The sequence below is a fragment of the Falco peregrinus genome, chromosome 9 (assembly GCF_023634155.1).
Source record: "Falco peregrinus isolate bFalPer1 chromosome 9, bFalPer1.pri, whole genome shotgun sequence".
Classification (NCBI taxonomy): Eukaryota; Metazoa; Chordata; class Aves; order Falconiformes; family Falconidae; genus Falco; species Falco peregrinus.
Window position 1 is genome coordinate 28,184,610 of NC_073729.1, and position 20,598 is coordinate 28,205,207.

The following is a 20,598-nucleotide window of genomic DNA, read 5'->3' on the forward strand; positions in this document are numbered from 1 at the left end:
ACGTTAGCTGGAGTTATATCAGGCCCCAAATGAGACAGAACGGGTTGGAATAACATTTTGGTGGCTTCAGTAAAAATTTTCATTACAAATACTCATTGACTTTTTAGCCCTTCTGGTTGGGAACAAAACCTCCTGGACGGGACCCAACCCAGCGCTGTGCAGAGATGGAAAAAAGCACTTGGATGGCAGCAGTGACCTGCCGCGGGAAGGAAGGAAGAGGGGTCCTGGCCTCAGCTGGGGAGGAGGGAGAGAGCAGGGGGCTGGGGAGGGGATCCCAGCGAGCAGGAGGGAGGGCAAGGGAGGGTATTTCGCCACCATTTAGGTGGGATATTGTTCAAGATAGGCTACTGACACTGAGCAAAAGGGGTGAAGTCTCCGAAAGAAAATGATTCTGCCATTGCAAACAAGGATGAGGGCTTGTCTACCAAAGATTTAATCCACAGGATCCTGTAGACTTTAAATGGTACCTGAGATGTAGCCGTACTGACTTTCAAAGGCAAACAAACCGTTAGCTAAGACTGGCGAGCATCCGTGTCCCTGCCTGGCTTTGTTCTCGGACACAGCAGAGATCTTGTTCTAATTGTTGGGGAGAAAACGCGAGTTTCTGGTACCAAACAGTTAAAAAATATAAACTTAAATTAAGAGGTTAGTCACCAGAAAGTGGAAACCATGTCTGGAATTGTTAGAAATAAAGCTTGCTTGAAAATAAATATAGAATTATTCACCATGGTAACTATTGCCCTATTGCGTTAGTGCATATCGATTTAACATTAATCCAAAGACTAATGCTGTGAAATATTTGGTCTCTTTAATGGACAACTGTTTAGTTAACAAAGCTTTGGGGAGTTGGGGAGTTTTTTGTTTTGTTTTTCCTTAGATCGCCTCAACCACTTTTGGAAGAACATGATTTGACTTTTAGGGTTACTTATTTCTCACATGGATCTCTCTTTCCAATTACATTGTATGAATTTACCCTTAGTGCCACGCTGTAATGATTGTGCGGGGTCGCTCAGATCTTTAACTAAACTGTTGCAGTGAGGAGTAAAAGGAAAGATTTAAATGTGGCTGCCCAGGGAAATGCCTGTACTTCTGGTCTGGCAACGAGTGAAACTATATTATAGTCCAAAACCTTGCCAGAGCAGACTGATTTTTCCGTGTCGTTCAGTTTGTCCAAGGACCTCAGATGTTACTGCAGCTCCTGCGCGTCCCTTTCCATGGCTGCAGAGCCCGAGGCACAGCAAGCAGCCCCGGCTCACCCTGAAATTTTGTGGCAAAACCAGGAAGCGAAGGGAGATCTCGCAGTGCCAGCCTCGTCCTGGAGCCGTCAGAGGTGTCTCTAGGGAGAACATAAAAAGAAACTGAAAAAAGCAGATCAGTTACAGAGTACAGGAGCCAAAATCAACAAAAGTGTATTCTGGAAGTATCCCCCAGCTGAGCAGTACTTGCTGCTGGTACAAAAGAAACTCCTACAAACGGCAGCGGGCTGGAGGGAGAATAGCATTATTACAAAGAACAGGGTGAAGTGTTTAAGTTAGCTGATGTACTTTTAATTTTTACAAGCCCATCTGGGATGACTTTAATTATTTGTTCTTAAATCATGGTGGAAAAATGCTGATTGTTCTTAAAGCCACATGAGTCGTTCAGATGAAATCGGGATGGTGGTAAACAGTGCATTTTTAAACCAGCATCAACTTGCAAACAGTTATTTTCCTTTTTTTTTTCTTTATTTTTAAAGAAGGTTAGGCAGATGTGTGAACTTGCAGCAGCCTGCATCTGAAACTGGAGCCTTTATCCACCACAACTTTGCAAACTTGTGAAAACTCCCCCTAGAACAAGCTGGCTGATTCACGGGGTGAGGGTGGACGCCTTTTCCCCCACCAGAGCCAGCTCTTCCAGGGCTCCAGGCCCCCCCAGCCCCAGCTTGCTCAGCCCTCAGTGCTGGTTAGGGTCTGTGAGATGCCTCCACCAAGCTTCCTTCTGCCACGGCGCCCATCCCCAGCTCATCCTGCCTGTAAACAGGTCTTTGGCCGTGCTCTTCCACGGTGCTGCCCTCTCTGCCGTTCCCTGGGCCCATGGGTGATGCGGTGCCCGGCTATGGAAGGCAAAGCCATGCGTGTTGCAGCAGAGAGAGCCCAGAAGGACTCTGTAACCCACCAGTCAAGGAACTGGCCTGCCACAGAATAATAATATATTACTTAAAGCTGCACTTACTTGCTTAAGACCATTTAAGAATGCACTGTGGCTGTGGCTTAAAATGCACGAGTTCTGAATCAAATGAACTGTGGCTGCATCCGCACAGCTGATGTGCTTGGAGGGCTCGGCAGCAGTGGCGGGGCTGGTGTCCGCCAGCATCTCACACAGCACGAGGAAGCGTGCAGTGTTCACCTTGCCTTAGTCATGACAGTGCTATGCATTGTAAGTGCAAAGGACTGTGCATTGCAAGCTGGTGGCCTCCCTTTAGCTTACAGCCACCTTTTCTGGCCAGTCAAGCAAGGTCCATTGGAAAAAGGGTCTCTAATATGCAGCTGCCAAGTGTTTGAAAAAGAAAAAAAAAATATTTCCAGCTAAATAAGAATAAAAGTGGGTTGATTGATAAAGCTATCTGAACTTTATTTATTGATAAAGCGTTAGTCTTAAGTTATGACCGTGTGCGTGCCTCACTTTAATTTTCAAGCTGGCCCTTCTGGGGCTTGCGGGCTCCCACCTGCCCGAGGCCCGCGGCCCTGTAACAGGGGTGACGCTGCTTCACGTTGTCATGACCCATTTCTAGAAATTCGCCTGGCACAGAAGAAACTTGAGACTCCAGGAGCAACCTAAAGGAGTCGGCTAGAAGGCCGGTAAGAATTACCCCTCCTGTGCTGCCGATGAGGAACCTGAGGCTGGGAACAAAACACAAACGCACGACTGGAAATGCTTTGTTTCCAGTTCTAGTGTAGATTTTTTCCAAGCAATTGCCCCCCCCGCCCCACGCTGCCAGGCCTGCTCGCGAGCCCCCACCTCTGGTGCCACCCCTGGCACCGCTGCCCGGCGTTGGGGGCAGGGCACTGGTGTGAGAAGTCACCTCTGCTCCGCACGGGGAAGCACAAACTTCTCAAAGCTCGTTTCTATCTGAGCCGCACGATCCTCTTCCGTGTTTCCTTTGGATTAGTAATTGTTGGGAGTTGCCATCTGTCAAGTGGCAAAGAGTAAAAGATTAAACAACCTGGCAATTCCTTGTTCCTTCTCTTCGGGCATTTTCGCAGGACCGGACGGGGCCGCAGGAGCAAAGCGCAGGCGCGTATTCAGCAGTGGTTTGTAAACAGTCATGTAGAAGCAAATTCCATTTTTTGGGAGGTGGAAATAAAGGTTAAACCTTACCAGTGAGTGCCAGCACGCCTGACCTGGCTCCCGGCACCACCATTCTGTGGTGTGCAGAGCATTGTACAAACTGTGGGCTGGGAGCCTGTCCCCTCAGCGGTGGCTTCCCGGCAGCATCTCTTGGGAGCACAGGCCCAGCTGGGGACTCTTCAGACACTTCCAAATCCTAAATCAGAGCTATCAAGAATGATGGGAAAATATGCTTTCTTAGAAGATAACCGAAGCTGCCTTTATCTCCCAGCCACAGGATTCACCAAGGATTACAGGAGCTGCTATGCACCACTATGGTTAAGCATGTTTCAGCATTTTTATTATAAACCTCTGTTTTCACAGGTTTATTTCCCAGAGAAAAAAAAAAAAAATCTGCCTTGCCTAAAACTGGGCACACCAAGCACTTGGAGAAGAGATGATGGCTTTTTCCTTTCCCCTGTCTAAAATGTGAATGGGGTCACTCATTTCAAAGCGGGCGGTTTGAAACAAACCTGGGGATTTCTCTGCCTGAATCGCTCCTGCGCCGTGCAGAAGCCGCGGGAGCACGGGCAGAATTTTCACCCGGTTCAGCCGTGGCCAAATCGACGCTTGCAGGTCACCCCCCCACCCCCCCCCCCCGCTTCTTTTCCAGGCTTTCCCATTTTTTCCTTTGGAGCGCTGCGTTTGGGAGCGGCCGGCGCCAGGCTCCGCGGCTCTGCGCGGCCGTGCCCGCGGCCGAGGGCGCGTCGGGGGGTGCCCCCCGCAGGGCGGCCGGGCCCGGGCGCTGTGGGGCCGCCGTGCCGTGCCGTGCCGCGCCGGGGGGCGGGGGGGGGGGCGGCCCGCGCGTGCAGCTGGGCCCCGCGGGCAGCCAACGCAGCAGCACATCTGAGCGCGGGGCGGGTGGGGAGACCCCCGCCCCGGGAGCCGCCGCGGTGCGCGGTACCTGACCGGCGCCCCCGCCCGCGCGCGGCCCGGGGGGCCCAGCCTGCACGAGGCAGCGCGGATCCCGCGCGGGGCAGCCCGGGGCGCGCGCGCCCGCCGCCCCCATCCCCCCCCTCCCGCCTCCCTCCCGCCTCCCTCCCTCCTCGCCCGGCGGCGGCGCGGGGGAAAGGGCAGTCCCCGTCTGGCGCTGACGTCACGGAGCCCGCCCGCGGCTGGCGGCGGCGCGCGGCCGCGTCCCCGTGGCCGTGAATGAGCGCGGGGGGCGGGAGCGGAGCGGGAGCGGGGAGCGGGCGGGCCGCGCTCCCACCGCGCTCCCACCGCGCTCCCACCGCGCCGCTCCGCCGCGCCCCACAAAAGTGCGGGGTTGCGGCGGCCCGGCCCAGCCCAGCTGCTTCCCGGGCCGGAGGGGGCGCGGAGCAGCCGCCGAGCCGAGCCGAGCCGCTGCGGGGGGCGCTGCGCCGCGCCGCGCTGGGGTTTTTATTTCCAATTTTTGATCGCAGCTGCATTTCCCTCCCCCCGCCCCCCCGCGCCGAGGAGGAGCCCCGGCTTTATGTGGTGCTGCCCGGAGAGCGCTCGGCGGCCGTGAAGTTCTTTGTGTCGCCGTCGCCTTCTTTCTTTTTTTTTTTTTTCTTTTTTTTTTTTTTTTAAATGTATAACTTAATGGGTCTGAACAGCACGGCCGTAGCTATTCAGCCCAATGTGTCCTGCACATGCAACTGCAAAAGGTCTTTGTTCCAGAGCATGGAGATCAGTAAGTACTTGTCCTGCTGCCGCCGCGGGGCCGGCCCCGGCCTCCCCGGGGGTGGGTGTGAGGTGCGGGCGTGCCCCCGCCGCGGGCACGGAACTTTCCGCGGGGGCTCCCGGCAGCGTCGGGACCCTGCGCTGCGCTTTCCCGGCGTGTAAAGGTTGCTTTCCCCCCCCCCCCCCCCTTCTCTTCCGTGCGAGCTCTGATCGCTCATCTGTTGCTGGTGGGATGTCTGGCGCGGGTGCCACACGGCGTGACAGTGCGCGGCACCGGGCCGGGGGCGGGCGGGACGGGCTCTGCCTCCCCCGGGCTCAGCCTCCCCCGGCTGCCCGCGGAGCGCGGCCGCTGCCCCTCGCCCGGCATCGCCGTGCGGAACCCCCGCTCCGCCCCGCCCGGGCTCCGGCCCCACCCGCGCCCGGCCCCGGCCCCGGCCCCGCGGCTCGGCCCCGGCGATGCTCCGGCTGGCGCAGCCCCTGCCCCCGCGCTTCCCTCCCCCGGGGGCGATGTCGGGGACCCCGGCCCCGGCGGTCTGCACTAGCCCCGCTGTAAACCCCCCCTCTCGTTACTTGGTGGCGGGGGGGCACTGCTGTCCGGACACCCCGGCTCACATTTGGGGACCTGTTCCCCTGCCCCCAGCCGCCGGGGGCTTTTCGTTGCGAAGGGCTACTCGCCTTTTTTATTTATTTTATTAATATTTCCTAATTCTCGCAGAGTAGCAGTGAGTGCAGTGCCTGACCTAAATACCCACTCCTTTCCTCTTTGCTCTTTCCCTCTTGGAAATGGAGCGCAGCGAGGTGAGAGAGAATATTATTGCTGAGGCGAGAGAAGGGAGTTAATTTTTGTGGTTGTGGAAAGCGAATGGTGTTTTCTGTAAAGGGAAGGTTTTTTCAAGGCGTCTCAGGCTGGGTGGGTTCTCAGGGTTGTACCCCGCTTAACACCTTCTTCTGTGCCGGGAAATCTAACCCCAGCACAGACTAATGCAAAATGGTCCAAAATGCAAACTTGGGAAAGAGTCTGGTTTTTGCATCTCTTCCTGGCATGGCGATGGGGCAGCGCTGGGTGCGTGTAGGGGAGAGTCAGCTGAGCTGCGCCTGTTCCTGCTAGTGCAGGATTTGCCCCGTTACCTCCAGCAGGGTTGCAGAGCAGTATTTTAGAGCCAGCATCTGTCCCTTGGTATTTTGGATGGCTTTTGTCCAGTGTCATCTGCCTTTGCCTTCTCCAGTTTCATCGTTCTTTAATTCAGGTGTCTTGAGTCCTGGAGAAGGTCTGTAGGCATTTGTATACTGGGTACTAAAATGCATTCATTCTGAATTTTAGCATAAACCATACCCTTTGTACTGTATGCACATTTAATCTTGATTTAATCTCATTCGTGTTCAGACAAAACTAAGCTGGATTTGCCTGATTTTATTAACACTACCGGTACTGAATAGACCATTATTCTTCCCTGACTTTAACAGGCCGGGCTAGATGTGCATACCAATAGCAGTGTATAAATAATGAAGATACAGTTCTTTTTTGTGTCAGCTGGTTGGTGAACATAAACTGTGTCCCACAGAATTGCAAGGATGAGAGACTTTGTGTCTGATCAAGGCTCATGATTATGATAAAAGTTGTGAATTAAAATGTATAATGCCTTTTGAAGAAAAAGCTTCTCTTCCTGTCCAGCTCTTGGCTTAAGGTTTTGTTGCAACAACTCAGACTTTTGATTTCATTCCTTGACTTTTCAGAAATAGTGTATTTTAGATTCCCCCCCCCCCCCCCCATTTTTTTCAGCGTATGAAAGGCTTGGTAGGAGGCAGGTGCCGGTTACAGATGAGGGTGTGAGAGGCTGGGGACAGAGAAGTATGCTGGAGGACACCTTGCCTGAACATGGATGGGGTTGGCGGGAGCCTCGTGCCTGATGCCATATGGCTCCCGAGGTCCTTCCCCGGCTTTTATCCGCTGCCACCACTGTGCCTGTTCCCCTGTGCCAGCCACTCGGCTCTGGGGTCCTGCCACTCAGACGCTGAGTTCCCATTAGCTCCCGAGAGCCTTGGATCGAGCTCCCTTCATGCTGCCCTTCCTTATTTTATTTTCAGATAGGTTGCTTTATCGCTGGTGTTATTTATTTATTTCCCGCTGATGGTGGGCAGCGTTAGCTCACCTCCGTGCTACGGGAGGGCTTTGGTTGCACTGCAGGGGCTGTTACCTGATCGCTTCCTCCACCGGGGTTCAGTGGAAAGGATAGACTTGAGCCTCCCTGACATAAATTCATTATACAGCTTTTCCCCCCGTCCAGTCGCTTGATTTTATTTCTCTTTTTCTAATATGACTTTTGAGGGAACCTCAGAGCAGCCACCACCAGATGCTGTTTAATTTTCTAGCCAAAAGTTACCATGCAGGAATGCTTCAGGAAAGTGGCATAACTGTAAACTCTTTTAATTTAACCCTCTAATTAGGTTAACTGTACAACTGATACCCAAAAATATTTCTTTGCAGGCTTTATTCCGTATGGCAGGCTGTGGCGCTGCGGTGGAGGAAGCAGCTGGTTTCTGTGTGTGGTGCTCCCAGATTAGGATTATAAAAGGGCTTTTTGGGGGCGGGGGCGCAGAGTCTCCAATATGCCAGGCAGTGTTAAGCAGCCAGACGTCTGCAGCAGTGGTCTCTAATCGCTTCGGCTGGGTGAAAGAGGTCAGGGGTGATTGTCGTGGTGGAAGAGGCTGCAAATAACTAATTATTTGGCGCAGGGAGCGGAGCAAGGCAGCCTGCCTGCTTCCCGGGGCAGCTCGGTCCTGCTGCCGGCTGGGTGGGAGCGAAGCACCCATGCCTGCCCACTGTGGCCAGCGCCGTGGTCATGGTGGTGGGGGTCCTCACACCTACCCCAGGGTGCCTTCGCATCCCGTGGGGGCTCCTCCTGGCTGGTCTGACGCCAAGGCTGGAGGTCCTGCCTCTGCAGGCACCCGGGCATCCCTGCGGGAGGGTGGCTTAAGGTGCAGGTCTTGGCTCTGGGCTGGGTCGCCCTTGGCAGAGGCTTTGCTTGTGCGGTAACGTTAGCCGAGGCATTCGGGGGTTTGAGAGGTGTCACTGCATCTCCCCGTGGAGATGAGACCATTCCCCGTGCTGGCAGCAGCGCCCTGACGCTGGTGTTGCCGTGGCGTGCTTGGCCGGTGGCGGACTGGGGTGAGTGGACCGTGAGAGCGGGTTTCTGTCCAAGCGCGGACTTCTAGGTTTTCACATTCTTTGGTTTAATAACAAACCAAACACAGGTGGCTCAACCAGGGATCACATCTCCTTTCCACTTCAGCCTGCCTTTTTGGCAAATGCATTTCTTTCCTGACACTGTGTCAGCGGCAGTTACGGCTTCTTCCAGGGCAGAGTGGATAATAACGTGTACTTCTTTATTCCCCCCCAAGTTTTCCTCCAGGAGGTAGGGACGTGGAGGGAAGCCAGAGCTGCTACCAGCGTTTCAGCAAGCTAGAGAGTGTTTGCACAGAGGATGTTCAGTTTGTGGCATCTCAGTTTGACTTCAGCCAAACCGGGGAGTTCCCTGTGTCTGGCTTTGGCTCTGTGTCCATGACAGGCGCTGCTTTTTGCCGAGATCAGCATCCCAAGGTACGACTGAGGAGGAGCGAAGCAGGGATGGCTTGTGCTTATGGTGGCCTGAGAACTGCCTGTGTGTGCCCTTGGCTGTCCCCAGGGACCCTGGCTGTCTGCAGTCCCAGCTCTGCTCCCGTACCCAGGGCAGCAGGGACAGTCCTAATTCCCTGAGCCTGCAGAGCACAGGGGTCGTACAATTACAGTTTATTTTGTGCCTTCAGGCAGTGATTTTAATCTTAGTGTTTTATAATCTGTGTTGAATTGGAGAATGAAAAGACACAGAGGAGGAAACGGAGGGAAAATAGTCACACTTTGGGTTTTTCCTGTGGGTGAACACCTGGGCTGTGTGATGCTGCACAGCAGGACCAGCACACATGGCAGCAGAGGTGATCCTGTATAGTCAGAGGTGACCATATATAATGTGGAGACGAGATGTGGCTAATTCTTCCATTTCAGTCAGTATCAGGGTATATTCAGAGGAGAATGTTTGACACAGCAGGTCCTGTCACGTTCTGCCAGGAAGCAATCCTCTCTACCCCTTGAATAAGCCGTTGGTTTGCCTTTGTTTTATTTATTAGTATGTTTTCAGATCCTGGTTGTGAGAGGACTGGCACTGAAGGGCATGTGGGAAACAGCAACCGTGTTCCTTTCCTTAAAGCCAGGAATTCCCAAGGTAGTGCCTGGGTTCACCTCTGAATTTTCAGGATACTGAATTAGCCGAACTACCTCTGCTTCCTTTGCAGATGGAGAGAAGAGTACCTACAAATGTATGTTCTTACTTCATTTGCTGTTGCTCACCAACTACACTCGTATTTTTAGATTTCCCAGGATGACAGTTGGTGGCTGGATAAATCCAGTTTTAGAATGGATTTGTAAACCTAAATTATAAATGGATAGATGTGAGGAGACCTTTCCAAGGGAAGTACCAAAATACATGGTGTCACTAATAGACAGTAATTATAATCCAGCTTCTTTCCTTAGTAACTCATTGTACAGTCATGTCTGTTGGTCTTGTTTCAGGTAATAGCAACCGTCAGAATTTGGTAACCCTAATTAGCTAAAAAAGGTCATTTATTTGCAATGGCATTTCATGTAAAAACTGACTACCAGTCTGCTAACTGGAAGGAGATCCCGTGTGTGGTTTGTCTTATCAGATCCCTCAAGTTCTCCGATAACACGGTGCATCTGTTGTTGATGTGTTTCATCAAAGTAATAAAGTGTGGCTGGAAAGCTTGCGAGGAGAGAGGTACAAGGGCCACTTTGCTGCAATTAAGTGGAAACTTGGTTCACACCATGAGCACACTCCCAGACGTCCATAAAGCAAAGGATTCATTAGTGTCGACGGGGATGTTTTATGCAGTGTTCTTCCTGTCTGTGTGGCTAAATTGCCAGGTGATTATTTTATAATTATTTTTTGGGTGGCAGAAGGTAGGTCATTTGGGCAGATCCCAGGTGAGGAAACACATCAGAGACCTGCTCTGGCTGCAAGCAGAACAGCCGAGTCCGGCCCCGAAGTGGAACAGGGAGAATTTCGGCACAAGGCTCCCCTCTGTGAGAGCAGGATCTGACCCATCATCTCCATCGCTCAGAGCTGATTATGTGGGCTCTTGCATTGCTGCTTCCTTGCTGCACTAAACGTAATAGTGCTCTTAGCTCCTTGAGGAGCGATGCACGAGTTGCAGGGTGTAGTGGAACAGCAATGCCGGCGTTGAGCACGGTGCTGCTGTGGCAGGAACCAGCACCTCAGCTGCTGGTGCTCACAGGGTGAGCCCATATACATACACACCCCCAAGAGCTGACAAGTTTTCAGTGCTTGAAAAAGTATCGGGGTACCGTCTGTGTGTGTGTACAGGCAGTAACACATTTGTGAAAGTGAACTGGTTTAATAATACAAGTAAGTAGTTCAGAACGAACTGGTCAATGAAGTAGTTGGTAACCAGAGAAAGGAGTTGTGGGCTTTCGGCTTTTTGTTTGTTTGTTTGTTTTTAAAGCAGATAAATTTCAGCTGTAGGGGTTTATCATCCAAATCAGGATTTGGGGAGCTATTGAGAGTAAAGAGAGCTTTGATGATTTGGCAAGGAATACAGCTTCTAAGGCAGCACTTTGATCTGCATTTTAAATGCTTCTTTGTAATGACAGTTTCACAATTTCTTTTCTCATTTCAAGTCAGTTTTGCAGAGGTATGTTTTGAGAGAAAATAGTAACAGCACACATTATTCTTGTTGGCTTCGGAGCCAGCTAGAACTTGTAGTTCATCCCAGATCTTTTGGCTACTACAGTAAATCTATGATTACACCAGAAAGGAAATTAGTAGAGATGTTAAATATTATCAAAGCTTTGCAAATCTTTTGAAATACCTCCAGTGTGAAACCTAAACTTGCATTGGCGTTTTTGCTGTGGTGTGCTGTACAGTATTTATCTAAGTATCCACCTCATCTTGCAGGTTCCTGATTTAGTTTTTTTTTACCTTCTAAAGGACATGTTACTCTTTAGCACATGCATCCTTTTAGTCTTGCGTTGCACCTGAACACCTTGATTCTAGTGACTCAAGCTTTCTAAAGACAACCCGGAGCTGCTGTAGTGGTGCTACTGAGAACCTTTTTCTTCCCCTTCTACCTACAGTTTATCTACATCCTTAGATAAACTCTCACTGGAGGGAGAAGGTTGTTGTTGTTGTCTACGTATTTTTATAAAAGAGAGCTTGTTTCATTAAGTTATGTAGTATGGGTAGAGTAGGAGAGAGGGTAGGAATTGGGAATGTTTATTAAGGTTTTCATTTAAATCTTGCATAGCATCTTTCATTCTTGCAGCCAGTTTGGGGTGGGGTTTATACCTCTCCTGGGAAATCAGCAGCCTTAAGGGGGGAGGACAAGTTTTCCCAAATTGATTTGGAGTTGTGTGGTAGCATTTCTGGTGCTGGTTTTGGACTCTCCTGAGCTGTGACGCTAAGCTGTACCAGGCTGGCAGCTCTCTGCTAGTGGAACCAAGGTCAGCTGGTGTGTAGAAGAGGGCACACATTTCATTTGCAAACTAAATTAGCCCATGAAGTTGGGTCTTCAGTAACATGTAAAGGGTAGCATCACTGGAAGGCCTTAGACAAATAGCATCCTGTATATATTTCTTACATCCTTTTCCAAACTGTCAGTGACTTCATTCAGTTGGACGTTTTCCTTGTTATTCTGCATATCTCTCTAGTACAGGATGCTGGTTTGGAGCATGTAAGACTGCATGGCCCTGAGACTTGTACATTCAGCCATCACGCTCAGAGATGCTACAGCCAGTGCACTGGTGTGTATTGCAGGCTCAAGTTGGCACCACGTCCACCATCACCTTTGGATTTTTTTGAATTAATGCTACTTTTTCACTGCATACAGCAAGTTAGCATGGCTGATGTCATAATTAGTACAGTAACCCCTTTTTTCTCCAAGTAGTCATACTTCCATTTTCTCCCTGATGCAAGGCTAGGCTTATGCTCTGTCTAGAAGAGGGTGTGTTTTTCTCTGTGTGGTGTGTGTTATTGTTGTCACAGGCTGTGGGGTAACGTAAAGATACCTTGCACGTCTTTTGAAACTGGCCTCGCAGGTTGTCAGTGTTGGTGGATGTCCATAGTGCTTTCAAATGGTTCACAGATTTGTGCTCAATGTGTTCAGTCTCACATGTATCTTTAATAAAATGCCTCAGACTGACTAATTTTTCACTTGCAGTATGTATTTGAAAATGTGCATTTAGAAAGACGGGTGCTTTTGCATGTGGTAGTTCTCTCATCCGTTCATGAGACCCTGGTCATGGCCGCAGTGCTGAGGAATTGTGCTGGCGTGAGGTTTGTGCTCTTCAGCAGGTGCAACAGGATTTCCCACATTTGCAAACTTGGCCCAAGCAACCCAGCAAAGCAGAATTTAGCCTTGGAGGATGAAAGCTGATTAACCCCTGGGCTTGGAGCATACCGAGAATGAAAAGACGTACTTGCACAAAAATCAATACTACTTTTCGAGAATATATGCAGGACGTGGTTTGGGGATTTTTTTCCATCTCTTCATTCTGTCCAATATGTTAAGTAGCTGGTTTGTTACTCTAACCCCCTACAAATGATTGTCAGTAATAATTCTGTAAAACTATGAATCAACTCTGCATGACTTTGTGCAAATAGACTGAGTAATTTCTTTGTTCTTTTCTTCTTACTTTGTAATTGGAGTCTGTAAAAGCCCAAAGGTTTGGTCTTGTGGAAAGCATGATTCATTTATTGGTGTCTGTGCCGACTAGTTATCTTTCAGTAATTCCAGAGTGCTGCTACAAGCCAAGAGTGATTCATACATGGCTAAGTGCACAAACAAATGGGGTCATGGCCATCTGCAGAAACTTTTCTAACCTATTTATGGTATCAGAGAAAGAAGTGGGTGTATTAAGGATGATGGAATAGGTGTCAATTACATTAGTGAATATAACCGGTTAAGTAACGCTAACCATTACTCAAAACCACATGTGCTCATTGCTAAAGATCAGTAGGTCCTATTTAAATGTTAACATAGGTCTGATATGAGAGATGGATTGAGTGCCCAGCTTGTCTGCTGAGGAGCTCACCACCGTAACTGCTATGGTAGTCTCTTCTACCTTCCTTGAGATTTAGACGTCAGCTTGCCCTGTGAATGTTTGTAGTAACAAAGTCTGGCTCTTTGCTGTTGCAGACCTCAGTCGTTATATGCTTTATGTGCAGAATTTGGGCTAATACTAATTAAGGTGCTGTTGATGATCAGGGGTAGGGTTTCTTATTTGCACACCAGGCAAAATGGCAGTACATCATCTTAGTAGAGACAGCGGTGGTCAGGCGAGTTGGTTTTCCTTCCAAATGCATTTTCAGTGCTTTAAAATCTCAGAGGGAAGACAACCTGCATCTTATGAGGTAGATTTCCTCTACTTTCATCCCATTTCACTAATTGAGAGAATTAGTTTTCCCCTTTGTCACTCTGATAACAAAACAGCACTGGCTGCAGCCATGTCGGAATTGCTTTGTTTGGATTTTAGTCTTTTGCTTTGGGGGAGGCAGTTTGCTCCTGCTGTGCTCGCAAGTAGGGGAGCTGGTCTCCAGGGCTGGCACTTGGGTGCCTGAGTTGGTCACGAGGAGGAGGGGGTTTGAGACTAGCAACAGAAAATAGCAGGGGCAAGAAGCACTCCTGGGGTGTATGGATGAGGGCAGGGGGTGGGCTCGCTCCCAGCCACTTTCTGCCAGTGCCTGCCCACTCCTCAGTCTTGTGCACTGCAGCTGGTTTTGCACCTGAGACAGGTGTATCCAACAAGATCTTGCGCTTGCAGAGCGCATGGTGGTCTCATGGTGCTTTAGAAACATCCCGTGTCTGCAGGACAGATGAAGGTTCCTGTGAAGGCAAGCTGGAGGCACGGGTGGGCCGGTGCCACAAGGTTCAGGAGCGGGCATGGCCCCATCCGAGACCCCTGCGGTCACCGCTCTGTTCCGTTGGATTTCTGAGGGCTTGACTGGAGCAGAGTTCATGGATTTACATTTCTGTAAATCGAACTTAAGCATCAGTGCTGGCTAAAAATATGGAAGAATTTGGCAACATGTCGTTGTTGTCCTTGTACTGGTATTTTGAATGCTGTGACCGTTTGTGCTGCACCCGCACTGCATGTGCTCTCGTGGAGGCGGACGGGGCCCTGGCCGACACACCGAGCATGCTGTGGAGGGGGAAGTGACCCAGACTTTTGCCCAAAGGACTGATGAGCCTTTCCTGATGTCTGAACAGCTTTCTTCTTCTGCCCTTGCTTTATTTAAGTCAACAGATTGTGTAAGCCACATGCTGGATTTACCTGCAGGGCAAGTGGGAAGGAAGCAGTGCCATTTGGATGAATTCCCAAAAGACGTCTAACCGCTGAGCATTAAGACTAACATTTCCAAGCCCGAGTCCCTACAGCCATCCTCCTGGATCTGCTTGCCGCCTCCTCCATCCGTGTGCAACGCACCTGTGGCCTCGGCTGCCAAGGACGAGTCCCGGGGAAGCTGCCCGCTGCAGCCTTTCGCCGGTGGGTCTGCTGCAGGTTGGGCTCCGTGCTGAGTGAGCTGGGAAATTTTCCCCCTTAGTGTTTTTTGGTTTAATACTACGATTGATGTTATTTCTTATAAAAACAAAAATCCCCCCCTGCCAAGCTAAGCTGTGACCTGAGCCTCCCTCACCTTCCCATGCTGTGTTTTCCACGGTGCTGAGGATACTGGCTGGCTGTTTGCACCGCAGGGATGAAACCCACGGCTCAGCAGCTTGAATGACCCAGGCTTGGGCTTGTTCTGGGTGCACGCTCCAGACCTGAAACCAGGCTGGATTTCCTTGTGCCCTCCACAGGTATCGGTGCAATGAGACCCAGTTAGAGAGTCGGAGAGCATCAGTACTCCCTGCACTGGCTGTGCTGCATGGGCTGAGCTTCGCTGAACCTCTGCTGCGTTCCTGGAGGAGCAGGTCCTGCTCTTTTTGTGTTTTTTTTTCATTCTTTCCACCATTATCCCACCTTACCAAGGGTGGTCTCTTGGCTTCAGTAACTTTGAACAGCATATACAGACTATGCTGTTTAGCACTGAGCTCTGAAAGTCCCTTGGCCTGCTAGATGCTGCCTTTAGGACACTTAAGGAACAACACGATTTACGGACACTTGCTTCACACAACTCTGAGCAAAATTATCTTAAATTGCAATGATTTCCCATATATTAAACAGTAATCTCACTTCTATTGTTACGCTTATATTACTGTAATGGGACTTTGCTTGAATTGGAAAATGCATTTTTGAGTGCTGTGTCTCCCTCTCCAGCGTGCTGACACACGCACGAGGTGTGTAACACTTAATGATACTGATTACTGGTGTGTGATGCAGTGAATGTTTTATATTTCTGTAGTGTGACTTATTCGTAGCAGTGTATACAAATTGCACCTTTTTCAACTTTTGCTGTGGATGCAGGTGATGGCTGTCCTGTCAACTGATGCGCCAGAGATGGGCTCAAGAGTAAGGAGAGGGGCAGAGGTCTCTGGTGGGAGTCCTGCATGCTCCGAGTGAGGCATGGAGCAAACTACGGGGTTACAAACATGTTCTGTCTTGCCGATAGCTTTTAATCCTCATCATTCTCATGGGTTTTCTCGATAAATACTTCTCAACAACCGCTGACTTGCCATCCAGGCCTGAATTGTAAGGAACAATAAACGTAATGGACAGCCTCAATTTAATAGATTCACTATGAGCTTTTTATTAGTGGAGCTCTTCTTTTTTTTTTTTTTTTTTTTTAAATGACTGCATTTATTTAATTTAAGTTCAGAAAGTAGCTCTTTCAAATCTGAGGGAAGCATGCCTGAGTGGGCTCAGTTCAGCTAATTTGGTTATGCAGCAAGGAAAGGATCTGTCCTGCTGTGCAGCCTGCACAGTGCTGGCTGGTCTCGAGTGGGTTAACAGCTGCGTGCAGATGTTCAGGAATTTCTCTTTTGACTTGACCATGGGGTTTTGCTGCTCTTCAGACCGCAAGTGCACTCCAGTCACAGCAGGTTCATGGGTTAGGAGATGCTTTTCATCCTCTCCTGTTCTGTTTGCTCAGGAAGGGATCACGCTGTTATCTTGCAGCCATGCGTCTTCCTTGGTTACGCTTCTAGAGATTTGGAGACCCACATTAAGCATCTATTAAATTAAGCAAAATGGCCATTAGAAAGCTACATTTCAAGTGGAAGAAATGCTTTATGTAATCTAAGGATATGTGAGGGGACCTAAATACAGGCTTAAATTGGCTGTTACGAAAATAGGTATAATTGGGTTTTTGCACAGTGATTTTATGGCTTCTGAGTTTAATGTCATGACGAAATCCCGCATCCAGTCCTTGAGCAGACGAGGAGATGGGGGTTGAGAAGCCTGAGTAATGGGACTTGTTCTAGGAACAGCCCTGCGCTCCTTTGCAAAATTGGACATACCTGTCATACGCTGAGGCTCTGCTTTGTTTGAAAGTTGTCTAGAGCTGTGGTTTCCTCTCGCCTGTGTTTGCCCTTGGGTCTCCCTACAGCACTCAGCCACCCGCTGTCGGGGCTAGGCAGGCGAAGGGGTGTCTCTGGCTGTGGTTGTAACTACCTGCAGCTGAAAAATGCAAAACTCTTGCAGCTGTACCCTCCTAACTGTGCACATGCCAAGAGCTGCAGCTTTGTTTTCCAGCCTGATCTATGCAGTTAAAGTCGTTGGGTAATTTAGTAGCACTTCTGTAGGCTTGGTGTGAGGGCAACTGCTTTGCTCCCTGCCTTGGGCAAGGCTGGAGAGGGTTTCCCTCCGAACCCGAGGCTTCCCCAGTCGCGGCTGGGGCCAGGTGATGCTGTGGGGCTGTCAGCCGGCTGTTCTGGGACCGGGAGCCTGAGGAAGTGGAGGATACCGCATTTTGACCTTGCATCCTCATATTAATCCAGATAGTCTTTCCTGTTTCTATATTTAAAGCCTTTCCATTCTTCTGTCTAGAGAGACAGAGCGTCAGCTCTCTTGGGTAAAGACTGGCCCATCCCCTTTTGGAAAGCTGGTCCCCAAGTAGCTTTTCTCCATAGAAAACAAGGCTTGTCTGAATGTTGTTGGCAGGAATTGGAAGAATGATTTTTTTGTTTGATGTATCTTCAACCAGTTAGCATTAGAGCTATTCTTTCTAGCTAAAGGTCTTGCAAGGGTGAAGAAACTCCATTGCTTTCCTGAGAGTGTCTTAGCCAACACATGGGAGAAAAGCCTGGCACTGTGAGACAGGGTAGAAAAAGCTGAGATAGGATTTGCTGCTTCTTTGAAACTATCCCTTTTTAATTGTCCAAACAGCATTTCAAAGAAAATCTCTGCTCTTCTCTATCTCCTTCCAGCATTATAATTCTATATAATCACTTTTCTTTCTCAAAAAGAATAGGGCGTGATTTATTTTTTTTGCAGAAGGAGGAAGGGATACATTCCAGATGTTGCTGGGATACACTTTTTGCCTCTGTTTAATGTTTAGTGGCTTTCGGTAAATAGGCTGTGAGAGGTGGGGCTGATGGTTTTATTCCAGGACGAATCATCTACAATAAATCCCATCTGCTGACGGGGGAGCATATCTTGGGTGTCAGGAACTGATCATGTCTTTCCTGCCTTGAAGAAAGGCAGCAAAAGCTGAGGCTGGCCCAAGTGCTCCTTTAGGGTCTTTGCCCTTGGTCCTTTGGGGTGTTTGCCCCCACCTCGCTGCTGAGCTGTGGGTGAGAAACACCGTGCGGGGTCCAGTCCCCTGCCTGTGTGGGAATGGGCGCTTCTGCTCTACAGTGACTTGCTGCTTTTTCGGGAGCAGCTCCGACCTGCAGGCAGCCGTGGGCAGGCAAGGGCTGCCATGTCCTGTGTGCTGTTTCGCGTGGGATGCCCATTTCAGCGGGACTCTTCTGTCTGTGCTGCCAGCAAGCTGGGCTTTCTGGTGCTGGTGTTGCAGCCCAGCAAAGAGCATCCAGGTGGCCTGCACCACTGTGTGAGGCTGGGCCCAGGAACTGGCCTCTGGTTACAGGCAGTCCTCTTCCCTCCTCCTACGGCTAAGACTTGTTGTTTCAGTGCATGCAATGCTTCTACCTGCTTTTGGAGCTTTCTTTCACACTAAGCCAAAAATAATTTTCCAGCATGTGTTGCACACAGGCATCGTGGGACAGCGTGGCAGCTCCATTCCCTGTTTCATGTTTTCACCTGTTTAGACTAAGTACATCTTTGTTTTGTTGGCAGCCTGTTGCGTTGCACAAACAGTGTAAGACAAAACCACTAGCAGGTGTTGGTCCAGCCAGTATAATTACTGGTTCCTTGCTGCTGCTGGTAGGCAGACAGCGTGAGCCGCCCTTCGCGTGGAGTCTTCTGGCAGGGCTGTGGCTGCAGGAGTGCTCCGGGCGCTGATCCACAGGGAGTGTGTGCCGACTGCTCAGCCACTCCTGCATCTCTTCCTGGCTGCCGATTGCATAAAAAAAATAAAAATGTATACATCTGTGGAGGAAGGAGGGACAGCTGAGTGTGGCTCTGGTCAAGTTAAAGCACTGACTTTTAAGTGCAAATTCTCATTTACATTTTAAAAGATGGCAAAATGCATGGCTGAACCAAAAAGGCCAAACGTGAACAGTTGAGAGCCAGGCAAGCTCAGAGAGAGGAGAGAAGCAGCATCCTAAAATCCTGCAGGACTTGAGAGGGTTCAGGCTGGCTTCTCCCACACATCCCAGGCTGTTGGCAAAGCCGGGTGAGCTGCCATGTGCCCAGTGTGCCAGGGCATGGCCGTGCTGCGGGGCTGCCGGTGCGGCACGGCGGCTCCTTTCCACCCTTTTGGAAATTTAACCGGAGAACAGCTGATCCTGATCTGGCCAGCTGCAGGCACAGAGGCTCTTTTTCTCAACACCTGACTTCCCTTCGGACTCCCATACCTTTTGGGCCTCCCAGGCCTTTTTGGCCTCTTGCTTTTGTTGCAGCCTCTACTTTTCCTTTGGCCCTGCACCCATTTTCAGCCTCCACTTTTTCTCAGCCTCTAGTTTTCCCTTTTTGGCCTCCCATGCCGTTTTGCTCTCCTACCTGTTTTTCACCTCCATTTTCCTCACCCTCCAATTTTCCCTTGGCCTCCCACCCTATTTTGGCCTCCACTTTTTCTCAGCCTCTACCTTTCCCTTGGCCTCTCACCCCTTTTGGGGCTCCCACCCCTTTTCGACCTCCACTTTTCCTTAGCTCCTACTTTCCCTTCGGCCTCCTGTGCCTGTTCAGCCTCTCATTCCTTTAGGGCCTTGCACACCGTTTTGCCCCCCACCTGTTTTCAGCCTCCACTTTTCCCCAGCCTCTATTTTTCCTTTGCCCCCCCGCTCCATTTTGGCCCCTTACCCCTTTTCTGCTACCAGTATTCAGCAGCCTCTACTTTTCCCATGGCCTCCCAGCTCTTTCTTGCCTCCCACCCCTTTTTGCCCCCCTACCCATTGTGAACCTCCCACCCTCTTTCAGCCCCCGCTTTTTCTCAGCCTCTCCTTTTCCCTTGGTCTCCCACCCCTCTCTCCGCCTCCACTCTTCTTTTGGGCCTTTCATTCCTTTTGCCACCCCTCTCTGGGCTCTGTGCAGGAGCTGACCAAGGAGGAGGAAGAGGAGGAGGAGAGGGGGGGTCACCATGCGTTGCTGCTTGTTGGTGTTTGGCTGGGCCCTTGGTGTTTGGCTGCCATTCCTTTCCCATGGGATTGGTGCTGGTGCCACCTGCGGCAGGGATGCGCAGGATGCTCTGGGTTGCAGGTGACGCCACACGTCATGGTCACTCTGAGTGCCTCCCGCACGCACGGCATTGATTTGTGATACATCTGAACTTTTGCTCTAAACCAGCCCGACTAAAAATCAGTGAGCTGATGCCGCGCCGGCGGATCCCGGGGTATTTAGCTGCTGCAGTAATTTACAGCGACTCGCTGAGCCCTTCGTCTTTTCCTGGGGTGAAAAAGTTGCTTATCGCTGTTCTCTTGGGTGCATGGGAAATAACTTCTTAAAGCTTTATTGGGGAGTGAGGAGCCCCCCAGCCTGCTCACCCGCGGCGTGCGTGGGCGCCCGAGGTGAGGCAGCCTGGGCTGGCGGTGCGTGCAGCTGGGAGCCTCCCTTGGTCTCCAGTTAAAGGCCACTTTTACAGGCCAGTAGGAGGCCTTTGGCATCAGACTGTGGCAGGTACTAATTAGTACCAATTAACCATTATCAGTGACAGACAGCTCTTAAGGGCTTCATAAAAACGTCCAGTACGTGGGTTGTCCCTGCAGAATCCCCGGCGGGGCTGCGGTGTGCTCACCCCTCCGACAGTGCCTGGCGGCCGCGTCAAGTACCCAGCTTGGGCCGGGGTGGTTGGGGGTCCCTGTCCCATCAGCCCGTCAGTTCTGCAGAGAGTCGCGCACAGCTTGCTGACAGGCGAGAGGGAAGTCACGAGCTGTCTTTTAATCCAAACTCTTTGCTGCTTTGAAAATCCACCTACTGGGCGTTGCATCTGGGGTGTTGTGTGAGGTGTTGCTGTGGGTCCT

At 50.6% G+C, this 20,598-nt stretch overlaps 1 protein-coding gene across 3 annotated transcripts in view; it reads left to right on the forward strand.

Annotated features, from left to right (window-relative positions):
• Positions 1-4,467: 4,467 nt before the first annotated feature.
• The window catches only part of PMEPA1 (prostate transmembrane protein, androgen induced 1), a 52,454-nt gene continuing 36,323 nt past the window's right edge, over positions 4,468-20,598 (forward strand). For all 3 annotated transcript variants that reach the window (XM_055814378.1, XM_055814379.1, XM_055814380.1), the window contains exon 1: positions 4,468-5,020. In XM_055814378.1, the coding sequence (XP_055670353.1) occupies positions 4,918-5,020 (103 nt within the window). In that variant the 5' untranslated portion in view covers positions 4,468-4,917. The remainder of the gene's footprint in view (positions 5,021-20,598) is intronic.